At 43.6% G+C, this 23,605-nt stretch overlaps 1 protein-coding gene across 2 annotated transcripts; it reads left to right on the top strand.

Annotated features, from left to right (window-relative positions):
• Positions 1-1,955: 1,955 nt before the first annotated feature.
• LOC126546057 (uncharacterized) lies at positions 1,956-21,325 on the top strand. 2 transcript variants are annotated; one of them, XM_055077701.2, is made up of 6 exons: positions 1,956-2,095; positions 8,352-9,078; positions 10,913-11,227; positions 13,814-14,158; positions 15,275-15,425; positions 19,864-21,325. In XM_055077701.2, the coding sequence occupies exons 2-6, from the start codon at positions 9,057-9,059 to the stop codon at positions 19,895-19,897; spliced, it is 867 nt and encodes a 288-aa protein (XP_054933676.1). In that variant the 5' UTR covers positions 1,956-2,095; positions 8,352-9,056; the 3' UTR covers positions 19,898-21,325. The 2 variants fall into 2 exon arrangements, with proteins under 2 accessions (XP_054933676.1, XP_050050088.2); XM_050194131.3 differs by lacking the exon at positions 1,956-2,095 and having other exon boundaries at positions 7,678-9,078.
• The last annotated feature ends 2,280 nt before the right edge of the window (positions 21,326-23,605 follow it).

The following is a 23,605-nucleotide window of genomic DNA, read 5'->3' as shown; positions in this document are numbered from 1 at the left end:
TGAGTTCGTCTACGTCGTAGCCATCTGCGGGTTGTTGCAACATCCACCACTGTTCTTCATGACACGTGCTTCACTGCGTCAGACAATTCCATTGCCCGTCATCTCCCCTCTCTCCGCTCTTAGCATTTAAGCTGCTCCGCCGACGTAGTACTTCTCTACATCGCTGCAGGGCATCGTTTGACACGTGTAGTGCTATTGTAATAAAACTCAAGCAAGAACCCTCATTGTTTATTTGTTTCGGCATTGGCCTGCGGAGGCTTTCCACAGTTCCTTGCAGATCACCCGCTTGAACAAAAAAAAAAAAAAGCCTGGCAAGCAATGCCGACAGCCACTCTTTACCTTTGATGCTATTACCTTAAAATATGATAAACTTACAGAATATTCAGGCTAATTAAAAATAAGAATATTGTCAGTGTGAAATAGTTATGTAGTGAATGGTATGGTCCTTAAAAAAAGATTTTCTGCGCTGACGGTTTAGTTGCCCCGATAAGTAAAGGAAATGAAATTTTCTTGCCTGTAACATTGGTAGATGTTATAAAACCAGATCCACAGTTTCCCTTTCTCTTCGCGAAGTACTCTACTCGTTACGTTGGCACATGCGCCCTCGCCTATAATTATATTTATTGGCTCACTGTTCCCTCTCGTGGTCAGAGAAGTGAAATATATTTCTCTTAATTCACAACTGGACAGGGCAACAGCGCTGCTCTCTGTCCTACTTATTTTTCAGTCCGTCGGCACTTCGTTAGCTTTGCGCAGTACTCACTTGTGCAGCATGAATCGACAAGCTTGCAACGCAGTACTGCTGCACAAACTGAAGACAAGTTGCAACCCCCCTGCTGATGAGAGATCGCTAACGTCTGGGTTTCTCTCGCGTTTCGCCAGTTGTACGAACAATGGTGGCTTATCTTCAAGAGGCAAAGAATGCAACAGCGCGAACTCAGTGGGCGTGAACGTTATTGCAATATCTTCAATTCTTTAACATTTTCTATATTAGGAGAGAGCATTGTACCTCTTACCTTTCAAGCAGCCTGTCAATGTTTTTTGTTTTCACATTGACGCCAGATTGAGGCAGGTGCCGACGTACCTATACGTTGCGGCCTTTAGAAAGTATTATTCGCATGTGCACGTCTCCATTAAAAAAAGCTACCGCCGCAATAGTGAATGTAAAACTACGTGCTTATAACATGCTAATGCAATATTTACTGAAATCACTCTATACTGAGAATCCTGCACAAGATGTAGTGTTACAATTTACGTACGAAATATGTCCGTACCAAGCATTTCTGTATGAAACCACCATAGCAGCTTTGACAACGACAAAAACAATGGCAACGGTAACACGAGAAGACAGTGTGTCGATGACGTAACGACCATAATAATGACATTAGCTATGCCCAAGACGGCACAATTTGACCTACATGGTTGGTGTCGTTTTGAATCTATGCTAACGGATTATTTCTTGATAATTTCACAAATTTTAATGGACGGCTCCGAACTTCAATGCATCGAAGCGTTATGGGACTTCAGTCATTTTAAATGCATAGGTGGAAGGGTCTTCATATCAGTGCACAACATGGCGCAGAATGTGACAGTTGAAATACAGCACGACGCTTCTTGATGCCGCTATGATGGCGACCAGCTTCGATTTATTGGTCCGCATGGACGTGTTACACTTGGAATCGATTTAACTGTGCGCAATAAACGCCTTCGGGACAAGGTGTAGTCGCCAAGCTCTAATCTGGCAGGTACTGGCTATGACAGGAAGTCTTTCCTGCACTGCCCAAGATAGCTGGTGTTTTTTTTTTTCTGTCGGGGACAAAGACTCATTGCCGTGTGCGTCTGAAACGCCCCGAATTGAGTCGCACGCACCGGGCCCACTTATCGGATAAGAGCGAACGTCACTTTGAACAATGAACTCCATAAAAGTTGGCTACAACTGCTACAGTTGCTCTTAAGGATTTCAGCTTGTGACGAATTGAGCCAGCTGAGAGATCGGGCGGGTTCCACTTTCGTGCCGTTAAGTAAAACCATAACCATGCACCCTGTCGTCGTATCAGTTCTACTGACCTGCCTTGTCGGCCATGTTGCGTCCCAGGTGAGTAATTTTGCTAAGAGCCCATTGTTATTAATGTACTGGTTGGGTAAGTGCGAAAGAGAACAGCCGGTCTGAGTTGCAGACGCTTAACTCTCCTTGTCGATCCGCGGAAACAAACTTCAAATGTTCTTCAAAACTAGAACGCTGTGGCACGTACTAGCAGCTAAGGCTAGTGCTCTACATTTCAGAATAATGTCTTGCTTGGCTACGGATGGGCTGTTTGCATTTATATTGTACACGTTGGTCAGATTATAAGAGCTGGCTGGGGTTTCAGCCTGCAGCGACATCCTTGGGATCAATGATCAGTGAAGGCATGGAAGCAGGGTGGTATATTGAATGGAATGGAATGAAAGACTTTAGTGAGATCTATCGTAACGTGCACTAGCAGGTAGTGGGCCACTCCCAAGTCGGGACAGAAAAACCTAGACTCTCCGCCACTTCGCGGGCCCATTGGACTGCCCATAGTTGGGCTTCAAAATCGGGAATGAGAGCCTTGTGCAGGCTCTCATTCGGACGACGTAACGTCTTCGTCGCCCCCTAACGTATACTGAAAAAACACGCGTTTACGTACATGAACTTGCTCACTTAATTCTAAAATGTATTTATTCGTATGAAGCATATAACCAATTAAGATTGGTCAGGCAGAATAAATGAAAGGGGGGGGGGGGGAGAGGGGGCGGCACATATCTCGCACAGCAAATCGCAATGTGGAGGTTTGAAAATTTTACCTTTTTAATCTTTGAATTTAGCGTCTGCTGGAAATACGAAATTAAATCCGACGTGTAGTGCAGCCATGTCTGCTTAGGAAAAATCCTTAGGCTGTCGCCCCTATTGAAGATGTCTGTCTCAGAAAAATCAACTAAAGAATCCACTGGCAGTCGAGATAAGGCCGTCGCGAAACACCTGACGCGTGCTTTTTGAAAGCTGTTACCTGTAACGATGTAGTGTATTTTGTACCAAAATTTAAGGCTATACATTTCGGAAGTGTTGGCAATTACAATACTTTTTCTAAGCTAACACGACTTCACCACTATTGGACCTAAATTTAGCAATTTCAGCATGCATAGTGCAATACAATAATTATTTAAAAAGTACATTTGTGACACTTTTTCATTAACTTTTTGGTAACGGTAATTTCTTGTGACGGTAATATGCAACGCTAGCAGAAATGCCTCTAAGCAGGTATGACTGCGACGTCTCAGGTGATCGTTTTTATTCCGCTTAAGCTAACAAGAAAGAGATAGCTCCATTACGCTATTGTAAGTTGTTAATTGACCCTATTTGATGTGATCCTGTTCAATAACGATGCTAATGTATACATACATAGTTACAGATAGAAAGACGCACAATAATTATTCATTTATTTACTACTATATTTAATTTATTATATTGTATTTCAAGCCACAGTTGAATGCGTAAACATTGTAGGACGTTTAAGTTGATCAGGACTTCTGTATTACTCGCTGTTTTGTAAATAGCTCATGAATGTGTGAGCTTAACGTTCGGAGAGTACCCATTTTCTATGACAATTGTGAACATACAGTACCGACAGCAGCTGTGCCCGATGACACTTGGCAAACAGATATTACCTAGACTTGATTCACGTATGTGTAACCGGCTTTCGACACTCTAAGTGAATAATTTCAACAGCGCATAATGAAAGCTGCCATCAAGAAAAACATACCTAGCGGTCACTAAAAGCTCTAAATTTTAACCCAACATTCACGTAGAAGCTCAAGACATGTTCACGAGGTAAAGCTTCCCCTTTAAGAATATTTAGCTCAGGAGCTCCTATCTAATTACATGGGGACGGAGAAATCTTCCTTTATGGAAACGACTGCACCCGTTTCATGTTTATTGCATTAGATATAAAAAAGATAAACTCTAGTGGCTCTAGTAAGCAGATAATTTAATTATTCCCATCAATTCATGTTGAAAAATTTTAGCGAAATTGCAAGATTTTAGTAACGTCAGCCGTTTAAAATGATGTAACTTAGCAACAGAAAACAACATAACTTCTGCAAGCTGCACCTAACATAGCCTCCTGAGTGGACCAAGTGGACCTGATAGATGCCGCTCTCAAATATACCTTTAATACATAAAAATTTCGCAGAACCCTTGTAAATATTTTCATAACTTGAACTGAGCTGTATTTGACGTTCCAAATTTGTCTGCTCTAGAAGCTTTAACAGATCTTGCTAACAGAACTACGTTATGTCTTTCGGGGAGCAGAGATACGTATTTTATAAACTTCATGCTTCAAGTTTCCTAAACTTACCGATCTTTGCTAATATTTGAAAACGAAAAGCCCGAAATAAATATTTTGTTTGCTACTATGACTAGAATTTAACATTATCTCCCAAACGCAAAAAAAAAAAAATGCATTCAAATTGGTCCGGTGGTTTTCTTCTCGAAAGCATCTGTGCGTTTCCCCAAGTATTTGAATAAGAAAATCGTAGTTGTCCCCGAGCTAAAGCTACCTCTTATGAAGGTCGCGAGATCGCAATAAGTGCACTAAGCGTAAAACTACTACAAATGACAACGAGGCCACGTGCATTGCCTTCGTTGGGATTTTAAATTTATGTGAAGCCAATTCATATTGCTGACATCTGAGAATGCCACCGCCACGGATTCCCGCAGTCTCCGTCCGTCGGTGGGAGTTTGGGGCCTCCGTTAAAAGAAAGGCCATCCTATCGCCATAAGAGCGAAATGCCGTATTATCGCGATAGCGTTAAGGGCGCCGGGTCACAGAAAACCGACCGTCAGCGACCCACGTACCACGTCGACCGTCTTATCAGCGGAAAGTCACTCCGAACCACGCATACTCAACCGCGCAGCCCCCCCCTCCCCCCTCCCGTGTAGCGCGAACGCATGCCTGAACTAATTGAATTTCTCAGAGTAAAATGCGTCAGAAAAATCATAAAGTACGATTTACACACCACCTGCAGACACGATAGCGTCGGATTGTACTTTGAATATACGAGAAAACGTAACTCTGTTATGCGGAAACTCAAACACAGACACCTTTTCCAGCGTTTCTACCATTCCTAGAGCGGCGCGCCCGGTTCCTTGCAACACCATCCACATAGCGCTCGACTCCACACATCCCCGGCCCTTGCAAGAGGCCGCATTTCTACGAGAAAGGTAGCCCCTTCGTGTGTAATGTTCACTGCCACCCTTTCCCGGTAGACATCAAGGTTACATAGGCTGCAGTTGCCGGGAAGCGTGTGAAAAGCTCATGCATCTTCGATTGGTATCGCGTTCCACTTTAAAGGCGAAGCTTAAGCGTCTTCCAAATTTTTGCTTCCTTTATTGCTGTCTATTAGAAGTATTAAAATAAAATTGTGTGCTGCTAATGATTGCTTCATCGTCCTTGTTGTCATCTGTCATTCTTGCTTTACACAAGGGTGATATTTACGTAAACGCTGTGCAAAGGCCTGAGCAGCCTTGGAGGTTCTATAAAAAGTATTCAGCTGGAATTTTCAAACAACACCCAGCTTAACAACGGTGCTGATCTTGCTTTGCAAATGATAAGTTTAAAGAGTACGCCAAGCTCTCAGGAACGCTCCAAAACACATATAATAGTAAACTACTCCGTACTTGGGTAGAGGCTTAGTAGATGGCAAGGAGTGTAACACAGCAAGGTACTGAGTCTAACGTCACAATTTGGGCAGGTTATGTAGTAGCAAAAACGCTTGCGTGAGCACTAAGAAACATCGCGAAACGCCTGAGAAAAATTGTTAATTTTCTAGGAGCAGGTGAACCATCAGCAATCAAAACAACATTTTTTACTTAACCCTTACTACCGCGAAGCGTGGTAGTGGGGGCTTGCCGAAAATTAAAACATTCTTCAAAGCAATGCTGGTAAGGACGTTGCTGAATTTTTTTAACGATCAAGAGTAACCTCGGAGCCGACTGTTGTTTTATTAGAGCGGCACCCGGAAAAAGGAGGGTTCCCAAACTGAGGCACTGCCAGACATAGGCAAGGCAACTATTAGCATAATAAACACCTCTAAAACGACGCAGAAGACAAGAAATCATTTGAAGAAATAACACCCCAGTAACAAATAGACCAAGTGCTCGTAAGGGCCGCGCTAAGCTAAGCAGGAGCTAAGGGACGCAAAGGAAGAAAGGGGAGGCAATGCCATAAAAATTGATCAAATAAACAATGTGAAGGAAGTGCATTGGCTGAAAAAACTGTACTTCCCACCCGTCAGCCCTGAGCGCACTTGGGGGTGCCACCGAATGATCATTTCCCCTAACTGTGGCAAACTTGATGCTGTACAGCACGCTCTATTCGAAGTCTTTGCCAAGAAAAAAGTGTGGCACACTTTTTTAATCCGAGGCGGAGCTGCCCTTCGAAGGGATCAAGGTTCCTTTAACAAGCCTATGCCTACATTATTGTAGGCATCAAAAGAAAACAGGGGCCTGTTATAAATAGACATGTCTGTCTTTCTGTCTGTCCGTCCGTCCGTCTGTCCGTCTGTCCGTCTGTCCGTCTGTCCGTCTGTCTGTCTGTCTGTCTGTCTGTCTGTCTGTCTGTCTGTCTGTCTGTCTGTCTGTCTGTCTGTCTGTCTGTCTGTCTGTCCATCCGTCCGTCTGTCTGTCTGTCTGTCTGTCTGTCTGTCTGTCTGTCTGTCTGTCTGTCTGTCTGTCTGTCTGTCTGTCTGTCTGTCTGTCTGTCTGTCTGTCTGTCTGTCTGTCTGTGTGTGTGTCTGTCTGTCTGTGTGTGTGTCTGTCTGTCTGCCTGTCTGTCTGTGTGTGTCTGTCTGCGCCATGCTGTCGTCATCACGCACTCATCGTCATAGCACTGTCCTCACGCTGTCGTCGTCGTGCTGTCGTTTTACTACCATCATCGCTTTAGTAACGCGGTCGCGCCGTCGTCATATAGCCTCCGTCATTCCATCCGCGTCATTCTTTCCTCATCACTCGTCAACTGGTTTCTGCTTTATACCGAGTTCAGCACGTGACCCGCTTTCTCCTATGTGGGATTTTGGGCGAGGACACTCGTACTATGAACTGCTGGCCAAAAGTACTATGTGCAGCTTCTATCGACAATACAACATAAATAATATTACAAATATAACTTACTGACAAATGAAATTAATATTGAACTAATTCAAGCCGATTTTCAAAACACACTACTTAATGGTCCTATACCATCCTATACTAATCCTATACTACACATTAAACGCACGGATTAAGCTTCAAAAATGTTATATGGGAAGGGATCACAGCCATGCTCTCACAGTGCTCAGGGCATTTGCCATCCACGCGTGAACACGACGCGAGAGACGCCCAGTGTGGTTGGCTACAAAGACAACGAAGCCCGCTGAAGGCACGTCCACTTTCCGAACAATCGGCTCTGCAGAAAAGGGAGGGAAACGTCCTGCCTTTGTCTGCCGGCGTGAGCGCTCTGCACACGTACAGTCAACAGCAAAGGTTTACGTGATGCGGTTTCCCCTTCAAATGTGAATTCCTGCAATTTTAAAGCATCAGGCTTCATATTTAATGAATCACTGTGTAGGTGTCGAAGGCTACTACATGCTGGAACATTTAATTCGAGGCTGTGTGACCACGTTTCGCCAGGATTCAGCTTCTTGGCAGATCATGCGTCCCGTAAACTTTCGCGCTCGACTGTACATTAGTGTCCCTGCCCTGTAAGTAGCACATCGTGGCGAATTCAGTGGTCGGAGAAGGACTAACCTAAGAGCAAGAGCTTTTTTCCCGATTCTATCACGTCCGTCCTCAAGGTATCATGCCTCTGACGCTTCTGGCAGCACTTTGACTACGTACTAGTTGCTGATATTATCTAAGATGCAACTGCCAACTGTCCTGACTCCGACGTGTTCCCGTCCGTCTGAAGTCCTGCGTGAATCCTCTTGCAGCCTCAGCAGTGCCACAGCTTTTTCTCCTAACCGCGCCAGCTTTATGAGACGCCTGGCAACTACCGGGGCGCTGTTCCTTGTGCCCGGCAACAGCTGCCTTATGGTTTGGGTCTCGCCAGCACGTCGTGCCCGTGTATAACTGGAACGTCATCCGAAGAGCACAAGCCCTACCCTAAACACAGCTATTGCTGTCAGTGCATCGTTCTTGGAGTGAAACGGGCAAATTTTGTAATTGGTCTTCATAACGAAAGTTTATGAAAACAAAAATGCCTTTGTAGCTGAAAACCAATCTCATTAAAATTTGACGGTTCAACTGCTCATATTCACTAACATGATTCGTTAACAATGTGTAACGATGGCTTTCTCAGGTTTACGAGATTCCCACTGACTGACTGACTGACTGACTGACTGACTGACTGACTGACTGACTCATATTTCCCGGGACGCCGACTCATCCCGACGGTTTCCCTTCCATGTCATTTAACAAGACCTTCTTTGTTTCAAGTAGTAAAGGCAAGGCGCAGAAGACCAGGACTTAGCAAGAAGAACACAAACGACAGTTGTGTGACCATCGGCGCCGGTCCTGTCGTTTGTGTTCTTCTTCCTAAGTCCTGGTCTTCTGCGCCTTGCCTTTACTACTTCAAGCATGAACCAACTAGCACAAGCAAGAGTTTTACTTTCTTTGTTTCGTCCAGTCTTATGTCGTGCAGTGTCGAGATGAGACACCTGCAACAGCAATGGTGGCGCTAGCGATGCTAACTTTCTGAGACCCCTGGTAGATGCCAGGGTGCTGTTCTTTCAGCACAGTAGACGTTGCCTTGCGCTCAGCTTTGCGCCGTCTCGCCACCCGCATTTAGTTGCAAATTGGAGTTGTAATTGTATTTGTAAGTTGTTGTTGTAAACCTCCGAGCAGTTCGAGCGCAACGTTAACATTGCTGGTAGTGTTGTGACCAACTTTGTTAAACTCGTTTGTGAACTGCAAAAGAAAAAAGGAAAAAGAAAAGGCACACGTGATAATGTTGCTTCTAAAACCCTCCTTTTTCATGTAACTACCGCACCTGCGGAATTCTACAATGGCACTTCTTCAGCACAATGGTAAGTCAGTTCAATTTTCTAGACTAGCTATATAATATATTTAACATTGATCCCGTTCTACAGTAGGTGCCCCGATATACAGCCTCGCAACACCCAATTATTATTCCGCATCACGGAAAATTGGAACATTTTCTTGTTTATATCTTTTGGTATGAGAAGCTCACACTCATACGAAAGTAACAATGCAAGGGTGTTTGAGTTTAGCCTAATTAGTATCACTTTTATTAAATCCGTAATTTTTTGCTGATCAACACCTGAAACATTAAAACAAATTATAAAAGCGCTGGTATGGGAAGGCCATGCGTCCAAGGCTCATCTATGTATCTCGGAAGTTTTTTGTGGAGCTACGATTTCGGCAGCAGTTACGAATGTTGAAGTAGGGTAATAGCGCAAACAGCAGCACTGTCCGTCGTAAGTCTTACACTGGGCGTGATACAAACTATAAAGTTCAAGAGAGAGAGAGAGAGAGAGAAGGGAAGACAGAAAGGCAGGGAGGTTAACTAGACTGAGTCCAGTTTGCTACCCTACACCTGGGGAGGGGAATGGGGAGTGAAAGAGGGAGAGAGAGAACTTAGGTATAGGATGTCTACAGTCTGGCACTCAAGTCTGTTTCCCTCAGGTAGCGAAAAAGCGCTCGAACTGCTTTCTGGGCCAATGAACTATGAGGCCAGGCCCCCAAGATCTTCGCTTCCGTAAATGGCCTGTCATCCAGTCTATTTAAGGCACACTGGAGAGTCTCGCGTTGATTATCGAAGCGAGAACAGTGGCACAGAAGGTGACTGATGGTCTCTTCACACTTGCACTTCGCGCACATTGGTGAATCCGCCATTCCAATACGATTCAAAATAAGTTCAAAATTTTCGACCGATTTAGCAACCTAATTCTACTGGGAACGTAGAGCAGTTTGTTACTGAAGTGGTTGAACCCATTGGCAACGCTGAGTGGACAGGATATGCAAGCTCGTCTTCATGACTCCAGTTTTTTTTTTTTTTGCAATAACATGTCTGTGTCTGAGAGTTTGAAATCATGAATAATCGAGACCACCCTTCTTGCTTGGTTAAGCAATGCACACGGAATTTAAACCGTCACAAACATTAATGTTTCATTTCATGCCAATTTATTTGCCGATACGTGTTCATTATACCGTATATATAGCACAGTATTTCAGTTCTGCCACCTAGGATATTAATTTTAGGAACTTGAAAGCCGCTTTGGAGGAGCGTCAAGGCAAGACAAGTCAATAAAGGGCAAGAAAAACAAAATCTCGGGCCTCTTAAAAAGTTTAATTTCAGATGATGCGTAATAAAGAAGCTTTCGTGGAATATTTTGCTGTTACATACTACTGTATGCGTCACGGAAGGCTCGCAAAAATAAAAGTCGCGACAGAGAAGATGAAAGAATAAACACCACCTTTACCGATCGCTGGTGGAGAAACGTAACTCGGAACGCATGGCTCCTCAGCAAAACTAGTACACTATAGTATAACCTCCGAGATTAGCCCCGCCCGCGGCAGCCCGTGGCAGGCTCAGAAATCTTGGAGGCGATATGCGCGGACATCAGTCGTATATTCTAACCACCAGATGATCACGTCACCTGCTTAGGCGCCATTGAAAGCTGGTAATAAGAAACGTAGACAATGACCGGTCCTGAAGCTTTGGCAAGGTTACTTGAATCTTTTATCACCTATTTAGCTAAGTAAAATTTCATTTTGCAAAGCCTTGGGAACGCTCGAAAAAAACGGCAGAAATTTAAGCAACATTTTCAGTTGCTAACTTGAAGGCCATGATGGTCCTCATGTATATTTTTCTTACCTGCTTTCGTGCATGGCTCCCAGCGGAGGACCTAGCCCCACGAAATGTCATGGCTAGGACAAACGATACCGCTTGCAACAGCGTCTATGTGGGTCCGTTGGAGGTCGACGTGAGCTGGGAGCCTCCGCGGATTGTTGCAAACCCCATCAAAGGCTACAACATCCACGTCGTCACAGTCAACGGCAACGACAGCCTGATCCATGTCGACGCCAATGTTAATAAGCACGTGGTTTACTCAATGGAATGCTGGAACGCCTACATTCTCCGTGTGGAGGCCCTTTTCGAATCCGGAGCGTCCGCACTTTCTGCATCCGTGCTCTACGCCACGGGAAACCGAAGTAAGAACCTGTCTTCATTATAACACTCTTTACCATTGTATTCTCAGAACCATCCCCGGCTCGAAGTTCTTCCTCCACTCCATGAATGGATGGATGTGGATGGATGTTATGAGGCGGTGGGTTGTGCCACCAAGCTCTTGCTATTATACTGCCTAATCTCCGACATAGCTTAAACAATAAAAAAAGAAAGAAAAAAACACACATTGAACTCCCACAGCCAAATTTTCTGATCCCCTATTGCGAACGGTGCTTTTGTACGTCTCCGTTTTTTGTCGTTTCCCTACTTTTCTTCCACCAATCGTCCAATCGCCTCTTACTAATCCCCATTGCGGACATGTTTACTTTTCCACGGCTCTCACTGAACCCAAGGGCTTCAAGGAGGCTAGTGGTGCCTAAATCGGCCGATGGGTAGACGTCTTCACATTCTAACAAAACATGCTCCATAGTTTCTCTAGCTTTACCGCAGCAAGCACATGCCCCAGTTGATCAGAGCTCCACCCCTCGACTGAAGAGTGCACTACGATTGTCGAGAACTGCCGTGCAGTGTCATAAAAGCGCAGCGACAACTTCTCTCGAATGGTGGTGCTGCCATCAATTTACTTGAGTCGAGGAGCAGTTTTTTTTTTTTAGTGTAGGGACGTTCTTGAATCTGGCTGTCAATTTCGACTCACACAAATTCGAATAAATGAGAGGAACATTTTTAGCAACTACGTTTCACTTACATGGCGAAAGACATGTGGACCCAAGAAAAGGCGTTCCACTTATTTAATAAGGCATATGTGGAATGCTATCAGACGTTATGGCTATTAGCGACTACGCACTTCTGGGAATGCACGGCTCGAGCTTTTCGGCGGCCGGTTTTCTTTCCTCTTCGCTGTTAAGAGTGACATGCGATAACTCTGATATGAAACTCGATCAAAGCAATAGCGAACGCTTATCAACACTTATTCGACATAGACTCCCTTTAGTATGTGGAAAATATTGGGAAAAAATTCCGCTTACTTCATGGAGCTTATGCAGAACGAGCGTATCCGCTGCACCACCAACATTTTACGGGACGTGACGAAAGCGGTGACGTCAAAATCTCCACGCCTCCCTCGGGAGCGTCCCCATTGGATTTTATGGGAATAGGGCAAAGTAACACGACGTTACGGATCGAATTGCAGGTGCCCTGTGTTATCTTGGAGCCATTTACCAAGAGTTTCAATGCGCTCGTTTACCCACCAGGAGTTCATCACTCAGCCGAGTATCATTGTAGAATAATGCTTTCGCATTCACAACTCCTAAGAAGTGCTTAGGTGTCCTGGGATTGTTTAATTGCTACACGAAATTGTGGCGATCTTTCACAATCGTAATAAGTGAATATATTGAGTTAGCTGGCTGAGAAATGATGTATATTATGTAGATAATTCCTGCCCGTTTCATATATCAGTAGAAATGGGGGTAAAGCACCATCTACGTCAGCTTGTTTTCGAAAAACCTGTTCAGACTTGACAAAAATAGGGTTGTGCGTTGTCTTGGTAATTTATTTCAAATTTCTCGTGTTTCATGCGTATGTCAGTACGTTTCCAAAACTCATTTCCTAACCTATCCTGTGAGGTTCCATGGGACTGTCCAGCTACAAGTCTATCCGCTTTTCAACGCTTAGTTAGCACAGCAACGTCACCATATAAAGCCTCACTGATCTCACGTATGTCCCGATTGCTGTGGAAATCGACAACAAGAATCATTATGACAAGTTTGGAAAGAAAACGACATGTGGTTGTTGCAGTTTCTGAAGTTCTCGAGCGCATTGTTTCTATAGTTCAAGAACGTATTTCGGTTTCCAATATGTATTACCATTTTTCTTAGCGTTATTCCTGTTTTGTTCTTTTTGTTTTCATGTGTCCATTTTCTCTACATTTATGCTCCTTCTGTGTCTAATTCTAGAAGTATGTTTGATGCAATCATCATCTAATATTTTGATGAACTGCATAATGATGTTTCTTCTACATGTCACCTTTGCTCTTAGATTTCCTCCTTTTTTCAGTAATTTAGGCCTTCGTACTACTATTTCATTTGGTAAGGCCCTTTACACATTTCCCCACCTAGGGGCCGGTAAGGTATGGGAAATAAATAAATGAATAGAAACATAAATAGTGTTGATGGTGTTTAGGGATCTGTATATATAGATGTTCAGGATCGGGTGAAGTGGTACTCTCAGTGTTTTTCATCTTTCTTTTAATCCGTTAATTGCTTTCCCCTTGTGTAGGGTAGCAGATCGCACACCATGCACCTAATTGACGTCGCTGCATTCTCACTTCAGAAGAACTTCAGTTTGGCATAGCTGGTATTTACTACATATCACATTGGGCGCGAATAAAGACGGGGGCAGCAGAAGAACACAAGACCAACTCAAAAACGTGTCGTTGTTGTGTTCTCTTCCGTTGTCCCCGTCTTTATTTGCGGTCAATATGGTATACATTGTCAGTGTGCAAGCCTTTGAATTTCGATGTGAATTCGGTCGTTTTTTTGTCCCGTGTCGCTGATCCTCAGCCTCTCACTACACCCCTCCCCCTCACTATTTTTCTCCTCTTATATTCACAGCGCACAAGTACTTTCCGCAAGACCTACACGCTACAGAAAACCGCACTAGATGCGATGCCGGTGGTGATTACGCATCTGTCGTTCTGCAATGGAAACCCGCCCAGCTCGGCAATTTCTCCGTGACGGCCTACAATGTGGTTGTCTTCGACGTCAACGACACCTCGAAGCCATTCCGCGTACCCGCTGACACCACAATATTCACGTATGACAACGTCGGGTGCAACGGCACTACTGTCTTTGGGGTGTCCACGGTCCTCTTCCTCAGCTCGGAAGCGTTCCACGGGGTCGGTGGTGGCGAATTTGTCTACCCGGCTGCCTACGTAGCTGCGTCCACAGAAATGAAGGGTAAGCAAGGAACAGATAAAATGGTCGGAAAATAGAACCTAAGCATGGGCCAGCGGATCTCAAGCAGAGAACGCACCATTTAGGGACGTAAATCGCGTGCTAGAGAGTGTTAACGTTGCATGACATGGCTCCGTGATACGTGATACGTGATACGCTCTTAGTCTTGTTCCACTTTTACACAGGTTTAAGCGGATGCAAATATTTGACATTTACCTAAATGCAGCGATATTACACGTAACATCTCCGAATATAGAGAATGGCGTCGTAGATAGTCGAACTTCTCACTTTTTAAATCCACATAGAAATAAATTGAGTTTTTACAGCGAACTTATGTAGACTCGAAGCCCAGGATTTCTCAGTCTCCGTGAACAGACCAATTTACAGAAAACCATTACACGAATTGAAGAGAAAAGTGACCATCTACCATCAAATTACGCATGCAAGGCACACTCCAGTATAGGTTTCAGTAAAGAGTAGCATAAAACACGTGTAAAAGCCCCGTGAAAGGTTGCTAGGCGCGTTGGAACAATTCGAAGCACGTAATGTTCGCCGCATGAGTTTCCAGGGAAATATTACGGTTACATAAGCTGTAGTTGGCGGGTAGTGGTAACTGCAGCATACGAAGCAGGAATTGACGTCACTACACTTTCATATATAAGTGAGGAAGCCGCCTAGCAACTTTTTTCATTTGTGTTGCGTTGCACTGTAGCGAGAATCTAGCTAAGATACTCTCTAAAGCAGCAACAGAAAACCTCAGTCACTGTTTACCACAGCGATCACAGACGAGTTATCGATATCGTTTCAAAGAAGTAATTTTTTTGTACAGGGCATTTATTTGCATTGCTGTAAAACATTTCATGTAGCGCATTGCTCCATTGTTCTAGGCTACGTGACTTTATTTTATCGAATCAGGGGATACTACAGCTTTGCTGGCCAGCCAGCTTTACAGCGTGCATTGGAGCCTATATTTTACTCGTTGGCTCATTCGTTCACCCGTTCATATAGTAACAACTTCACCTTTTGCAGTAATATACCTTTATGTTTTCATTCATTGCTAAACTTCAACGTTTCCATGTTTTGGTCGTAATCAGTTTTTTGTTTGGATTTTGCTTATAGCTGAACTTCACAATGTCGATGGAGCCGTCCCCTCGGCTGCGTCAAGCCTGTCAACCTCAGCCATCTTGTGCATCATTCTCATTCCTTTGGCGGTCATTCTACTCACTATTCTTCTGTTCCTTGGGTACAAGAAGTATAAGCAGAACGATGGGTAAACATTTTTAGTATGTTTTATGTGTTCCCAAATGTACTCACATGTTTTATGTGCGACTGTTGTGTAGCGTGATACTCGAACTATTTCGGCATGCTTGAATTATGTGTGCTGCGTACGGGTGGCGTGCCGAATCGTTGTAGAAGCCACAAGCGTTAGTCATGCCACTGAAGTTTTGTTTTTATATTTTCTTCTATAACTGAACAGGATCATAAATAATTGTGAGCTTAAAGCTCCAAAGTAAATCGAGTACGTAAACAGGACAAGGGGGAAAGGGGACTTATAACTAAGCTTTCAGTATCCAATGCGCCAAAATTTATGAATAGGAGTGAAACAGAAAAAGAAAGAATAATGATGACACAATCAATGCAATATGGAGGCAATTCAGTATCCAACCCACAACAAACCACTATAAATGCAGTGAGTACCCATCGTGGGGGGGTAGCGGATTTGGCATTGCGCTGCTAAGCCTAAAGGCGCGGGATCAAATCCCGGCCACGGTGACCGCATTTCCGAGAGGGCGAAATGTAAAAACACATGTGTAATGTGTCTTGAATGCACATTACATGGCGCATAACCAAGAAGCGGGTGGTACTTAGCGAGCCATCGCCAACTAGCCCGTTGTGAAGATCGCCGCGTGTGGAGGATGACTACAGTTTTCTTCATCATCATCACCAGTATCATCCTAATTTTATGTCCACTGCCAGGACAAAGGTCTCTTCTAGTTATGTCCAATTACTCTAGTCTTGCCTGAGCTGATTCCAACTTGCGCCTGCGAATTCCCTTATTTCATCCCCCCATATATTTCTCTGGCTCTTTCGCCTGCGCTTCCTTTCCCTCGACGCCCTTTCTGTAGCTCTAATGATCCACCGCTTATCTATCCTACGCATTACATGGCCTGCCCAGCTCCATATTTCCCTTTATTGTCAACTATAATAGCGGCTATTCATGTTTGTTCTCTGATCCACGCGGCTACCGTCCTGTCTCTTACCATTAAGCTTCACATATTTCAGTTCCGCCAGTCTTTATGCAGCCCTTAACTTCTTCTCGAGCTTCATTGTTAACATCCAAGTTTTGGCCGCATATCTTCGCACCGGTAGAATGCAATGATTGTGCAGTTTTCTTTTCATTGAGAGTCGTAAGTTCCCAGTCAGGATTTGGTAAACCCGGCCGTATGTACGCCACCCCATTTTCACACTTCTGTAAATTTCCTTCTCATGATCAGGGCAAGTTGTGAGTACAAGAGAACAGACTGGTGGGCTAGTTCGTACTGCATACGTGAGGCAAAGCGCAAAGTAGCACATAGGTCAGCAGAAAAGAACGAAGACACAGCGCTACCAACAAGTGCATTTTATTGCGCATGGTTACCCCTTATATACCATAGTACAACAGGCAATTAACCTAGAATGGCTAGTCAATCTACGTCAATTCTAGATCAAGACTGGCCTCTAGACTCCTGTACAGACTCGAGAGGCCAGCTTGCGATCAAGAATCATTGTTGCCTTGTCAGGCTATTCAACGTTACCCTTGTCTTCTACATATTTATTTTCAACCCGACTCACACTTTCTCGGTTAAAGTCGTCAATCATTTGTTGCAATTCATCCCCATGGTTGCAATTCATCCCCATGATTTCTCAACAGGACAATGTAATCTGCAGGCCGAATATGGCGAAGATTTCAGACAGAAGTTGGCTGAGGTTCTTTCTGGTAGTCATCAATAAATTTTGACTCATTCGATATAAAACCTCTGTGGGAAATGAGCGCTTTTCCTAGTCGCGTTTTGCTTTCACACTGCAAATTCACGTTAATAGATCAGCGACTAGCCCCAACAGTCACGATTCTATAGATAATAAAATTTAGTGAAATTTCTATATTAAAAAAATATTTCTTTGGAGAATGAGATGTGTTGCGTTGCTGTGGTTGTTGCACTCTGAAGACAAGGAGAGAATGCGGGGTGGAGTAGTGGGTGAGATGAGGAGGCCTGTAAATAGAAAGATTTCCGAGTGGTAGGTAAAAAGGTAGAGGGTGTGTGTAGGACTCGGCACCCATTCATTGGTTGCGCTGGTTGTGACATCAGTAACGCCATTGAAGACCCATACCCGCACACGCTCGTGGCAGGAGGGACTTGCCTCAAGCCCTGCCAGTGTGTTATAAAAAATTTTAGGTTAGAGCGCTGTGGAAGTCTGCAGAGATGGCTCGAACTTTAGCTGTGACTGTGTTAGTGGTGAGTGATGCAGCATCTGAAGGTTCATTAGATGAAAGGAGTTCGAAGTTTATTAGAGGTGGTCAATACCACGAGAAATATTGCCTACTTCAAGAATAACGTTCGATGATTGTTCTTTATTATTTTTACCAGCTTTCGCGTAGGTGAATAGCATTGCAACATTGTGATATAGCTTTCAATGGGTACAAAATGTTAAATAGACGCCATGGTCGTAGGTGGTTGAACATGAGCGAGAAATATATTCAGAGATTTCTTTTAGTTTTCTGAATTCCTTCCAAAACAGGTTCACGCGGTAGGTTTTGGAATATGTGCTGTTATATATGTTAGAATTAGCAGGCTCCTTCATTGTCGCATTGCTTACGATGAATGCACTCAAGAAAGTGTTGTAATAAAATAAGTGCCTGCATAGAATTCCAGTGAAATGCCAATTGAGATGAACTGTGTTTTGATCTTTACAGGACAACTTCGTAAAAAAGCTTAGCACGAGCACAAATTATCATAGCTTTAGCACAGCACATATATGATAAAAAGACGCGTAAAAAGTTTGAAAACTTCAACAAGAATGTGACTCGTTATTTCCAACACCAGTGCTCGAGTAGCTAAGTTTCTTGGCAATTTAGGACACTGCCCTGCTCGGACTTCAGCTCGATTGGTGATGATGGCATTGTGGCATTAGGTAAGTAATACCGAATAAGTGATGTGCAGAGTACGGGACCAGTTGGACAATCGTCCACTGTCAGAACTAAAAGCTTCAGACCAATGCTCTGAAAGAACATCCGCGTTGAAGGCCTTACTCGCGTTATTAAGGTTCCTGCGGTCTACGGGGCTTCACGACAGACTCTAAGAATGCCGCCCCCTACCGCTCTGTAGTGTACACGCTTTGTTCGTGCTTGTCTCTCTTTCTTTGTGTCTCCCCCTTCCACTCTGCTTCTCTTTTTATCCCCCTTAACCCTTCCCCCTGCGCAGGGTAGCCAACCGGAACTACCTCTGGTTAACCTCCCTGCCTTTCTCTGCATTATCTTATCTCTATCTTATCTGCGGCATATTTTGACACGGTTACACGAGCATACTATGTGATGCTAAATGTATGTGAATGTAATACCTACACTGTGTGATTAGGAGAATATGTGTGGCCGCTAGCTAACACTCCTCGGGTTAGATGTTGTACACATACGTAAATACCCAAGAATGTACACTTGGAAACAACCGCAGCCATAACCCAACCGGTAGAGAAATGCACGTGTAATGCCGAAGGTGTATGTTCAGCTCTAAACGATGGTCAGTCGTTTCCCTTTGCCCGCTTTCACTCCAATTTAGCTTATCATTGCTACACTTTCAAGAAAAACGGTAACGTCTGTATATTAAGTCACCCGGCTTCAACAGTGAACTAATTTACGAGTTAGCGCTCGTCCTGCTCTTTTCCTTTGTATTTTCTTCTGTCGGTGTGTGTTGAAAGTTGAGACTTTCCCACTATGCATTAATGTCCTCTTTGCCTTTCTTGGCTTCATTATCTGTTGGTGTCATATAGTTGTGACTAACCAACTTCATGCCACTGTGTTCCGCTTCTTCTCTTTATGTGGCGACTGGAAAGACTATGTCACAGCGCCTAAAGTGTCTTCATCACGTCTCCCGTTCTTTTAAGTAGTGCCACCCTTTGAGGAACCGCCACCGCCTAAATCCGGTTCCGTCTCCGCTTCATTCCGGTTAGCTGCTTCCAGGAGGAAGTGCATGCACTGCTTCCTTCCGTCGCATCCTTCCGTGTTCTTTCGGCACTGTCCGAGAAAACACACGTGCAAGCAATATCCGCGCTGATCCGTGTTTCCCGAACCTTTCCCAAGTGGCACCAGGCGCGAGAAAACTTCATCGAAACAAAATCACAAACACTCTTCAGCTTTTCCGCGTACCACCGAGGAGATAGCAGCCCGGCCATGGGCGCGTACCATAGGCGCTACATGTATGTCTTTTTTTTTTAAGTTTTTCAGTATTCTGAGCTGAGCACAAGTTTCCGGCGATGCAGCGAGAGCAAGCTAAACATCGCAGCATCCTCACGCGTACTGAGCTCTTGAGTATTTTTCTATAAATCGATGCGGTGAAAACGGTTAATGGCCCGTCACTGCAAGATTTTCAAATTTGCGTTGCAGCATTGACAGTCGTCGAGAGGCTATTGCACAACTAATGTGATCATGCGACTCCTTATGGACCTTCTCCTTATAGGCGTGGCCTTCTGAGAAACGACGACAGTCCCTGACGCTTGGACTAAAAGAATGCTTCGCCAGCTTGCTACGAACGAGAAGACGAAAAGCTGCGCGAAAAAATGGCTTAGCTACCGATAGTCTCATTTTCATCGTACCAATCATGAGCCAACTGGACACAGTAACATGTGTGGTTCTGCGATCTCTTGTGTGCAATAAATCTCACATTTCTTTTGAGCTGATCCTACGCTTTCTCACTTGATATTTCTGTCAGATGGGATAACAAACCGTGAGATTTCCGTCACAAAGTACTTGTGCTACTCGTGTGCCATCTCCAGCGTGATACACAATTCTGGCTTCTTTCATTATTGTTTCGTATAGAGTATTGCGAAGGATCACATTCCTTTCCCGCAAGGGCATCAATTTAGCTGGTAACAGAATTTCGGTGGTCTTCTTGTGAGCATCGAGACAACGTTCAAACAGAAATACTTACCAGGAGGTCAGAAAGAGCGCTAGACATTAGCTTTCCTATCAGCCATAGAGGTTAGTTTACGCTAATTTTCTCTTATTTTAAGATTGGATTTATTGATAGAGTTTTTATTTAAAATATAAGGTACGCGCATTTAGGTCAAACTGGTTAGTCTTAGTCGTGGGGAAAAAGGAAAATAAACCTTTCTTTTGTACCTTTTTGACTTTAATGTACCTTGGTAAATACAAAACATATATAAAGAAAATTGGAATTTGTATAAATTTATTACTTCAGTGATTTCTTCTTCTCAATCATTGTACTTTTTATGGTTGTATGTTACCTTTACGATGTCTTTTTCTCGAGTTTCTTCTTTACTATATGTTTTTCTGAAGAAATGTAATTGCATCTGATGTAGTGACATATATAATTTATTATTAATTTTTCAGTGTATTAGCATTACGAAATGGTGAAAAGCATTTCATTACTTTATGTTTATTATGTAATGTGCTATGATCCTTCGTAAGGTCTTTTTGTACTCCCAACTGCCTTGTAAATGGTTCACTGACCCAGTCAAGCTGTCCGTAACCGTTTTACGCCAATAAACTTCTCTAGAATCTGTCCTTTCGGAGAAATAAAACTAATTTCATTTCATTTGACTTTGAAATAACCGCCAAACTCTTTTTATGCACAGTCTAATCCTTTCAAATAAGTACCCAACTGGGCTCGTTGACAAGTCATGACTGCGGAGAATGGTATCGTTACGCAAAGGGTACCGAAGGACGAGAAAGATATCTCGTCTCTGTCTGCCTTGCCGAGCAATGTTCCTTTACTTCGTGCTACCTTCTTTCGCACTAAGGCCTTCAGTACCGAATTGTGACTGAGTGTCGACAAATATGCGAAGTAAGTATGAGTTTATCTCAAGGCGTGCCCGTTTGTATTACAAGAGACCTTGCGGGAACGTTCTTGGGAGCCATCAGCAATAAAGAGTTGTTGAGCCATGATTTGATATACAGCACTCTGGATTCTTGTTTTCCTTAAAAATGGAATTTCATCAGTGGCTCAACGCACATGCACGTTATCATTATAGGCAGCAGTGGGCACCACTGGTGCCATAACGCGGCTTCTCGAACATCCCCAGGAAACATGGCAGCACCGTCAGTAATCTGATCATGTGTAGTAATACTCAGCGCACCAAAGGGGGGAGAGGGAGTGAGACACATGGAAAGAGAGAAGGCAAGGACGTTAACCTGAAAAGCGTCTGGTTACCTTCTTTACGGCAGGTGAAGAAAAAAGGGGAATGGAAAGATGGCAGAGCGACAGAAAGAAAAGACGCGGGAAATATGTGAACACTTGCGTGCAGAAAAACACAGTCAAAATCGATTACACAAGTTAGTCGTCTTCATAGTGCCCAAAAGTGCCTTCGCTACTTCCTGGGCCGATGGTCGCTGGAGACGGCTTTCCAGTAGCGTCTATGTGAACCATGTGGAATTGTGTAGAGCAACCACAATGTATGGGACAATTATTGTCATATTGTAATAAATGCAAGGCAATGATATAATCAGTGGTTTATGTTCTCTTCGCTGCGTCAGAAATACCATCAAAAACTGTAACCACTACTTTTCTTGCTGGAGGAGCTGTGATGGAGCCAACACCTAACCACAAGTGACACTGAAAAGATCTTAATGCACTTCGACTCGAGATTTGAGTTGAAGTGAAAAGTGTAAATTGAAATATGAAATGGTGTTACATTGACCATGGAGAACATTCAATTTATTCTCTGTTCCCAAGCTTTCGTTGTCTCTTTGTAGTCTGAAAAATTAATTGTGTAGGCAAGTGTGTCAGCCGTGAAAGGTTTTAAAAGACAAACACATTCCACAGACTCGTTCAAAGATCTGCTAACAAATATGGGAAGGAACACAGAAAAGTAGGAAAGCATACAAAAATTTGGGGAAACACGTGCAAGTAAACAACATTTCTAAAGTGTATCATGAGTAGAAGTGGCCAAAGAAACTTGGGAACAGCAATAAAGGATTATACAAATGCCGATAACACATGCTGAATCTCAAGAAGCTTCTTTGGACGCTGGACAATTTTTTTAACATTTGTGCGTGTCATTAGCCATGCACAGATGTTTAGAACTCTGTCCAAATTAAAACGCAAAGACCAGCGTTGAACAAGTTTAAATAATACGCACCCTAATAAGTAGATGTGGGTAGCATTGACAAGAAGAAATGTCTGTTGATTAATTTAGATGAGATGATAAGAGCCCAGATTCTTCACTAACTTACATCTAAGAACCAGCTTACTGTCCAGTTATGTATCTGTCAGACTACATAATCCTACTTGCAGACACTGTTCGTAAAAAGCTTATCGTACATTCATCTAAGAATCTTATTGCAATTTTTCTCAACATGCTTCTAAAGCGCCAGGATCGAATCGCATGTGTAAGTAGGATGTGTCACATCACTTACGCATCACCTACATCATAACACCGTACTTTCGCAGCCATGGCACGAGTGAGGCTTTATTCGGAGCAAGAACTTCAAAAAAATTCTCTATTAATGCATAATTTTCGGGAAACTTGAGAAGTTATTAATAAATGTGACCAGGGGTAAAACTTCGCCGGCATGTGGAATCGGGATATTTGTTAAATGTTATCTCTTCAAGTGGGTCATTAACGTTGCTGACAATTTGTACATGGAAGCGGACTAATTAAGATGAATTTCCAGTAGCGGGCGCCGAACAAAAAGCCACCAAATTAAAGCGTGAATCTCATTGCGGAACCTCGAACACAGCACGCATAGGCGCAACAACATAATTTCCTCGAGCGGGGATACTCATTTTGAGTTTGGAACGAACTTCAGCAGATTAACTCACAGAAACATGAGAAACGCGGTAGCTGCCTTGTTGTTCTCTTAATGCAGCTATTTTTCAGAAAGCATTCAACTGGAACATTCGAATGTAAAAACAAAGAACGCGAATCTGCTTGGAAACAACGCCGAGCGACCACAGAATTTTTTGACAGACCGAATTAGCCAGCATTGTGTGGATCCATTGAAACGATGAGAGCGTGTGTGCTTTGATTTTACTTCTTCCAATGGACCACAAAGGGCGCGGTATTTACGCAAACACAAACAACAAACATTGGAAAGTTTTCAACAATGGAGATAGAAGTCATTTGCGGCCCGCAATAGAAAACGCACGACTTACGGTATTTACAATTTCCAGTCTTGGCTTTCAACCATTGTTTCTGTTTCGGTTCCCCTGATGAATTGCGTCATTGTCCGCGAGGCGG

The sequence above is a fragment of the Dermacentor andersoni genome, chromosome 10 (assembly GCF_023375885.2).
Source record: "Dermacentor andersoni chromosome 10, qqDerAnde1_hic_scaffold, whole genome shotgun sequence".
In the NCBI taxonomy this organism is placed as follows: domain Eukaryota; kingdom Metazoa; phylum Arthropoda; class Arachnida; order Ixodida; family Ixodidae; genus Dermacentor; species Dermacentor andersoni.
Note: the sequence above shows the minus strand (reverse complement) of the source record. Positions and strands in the feature narration are given on the sequence as shown.

What these genes read in the sequence shown, in the direction of transcription:
- LOC126546057 (XM_055077701.2), top strand. Translation starts at nt 9,057, where the DNA reads ATGGCACTTCTTCAGCACAATG. An exon ending in GGCACTTCTTCAGCACAATG is followed by an intron (nt 9,079 to 10,912) that starts GTAAGTCAGTTC and finishes CATGGCTCCCAG; the next exon opens with CGGAGGACCTAGCCCCACGA. An exon ending in CTACGCCACGGGAAACCGAA is followed by an intron (nt 11,228 to 13,813) that starts GTAAGAACCTGT and finishes TTATATTCACAG; the next exon opens with CGCACAAGTACTTTCCGCAA.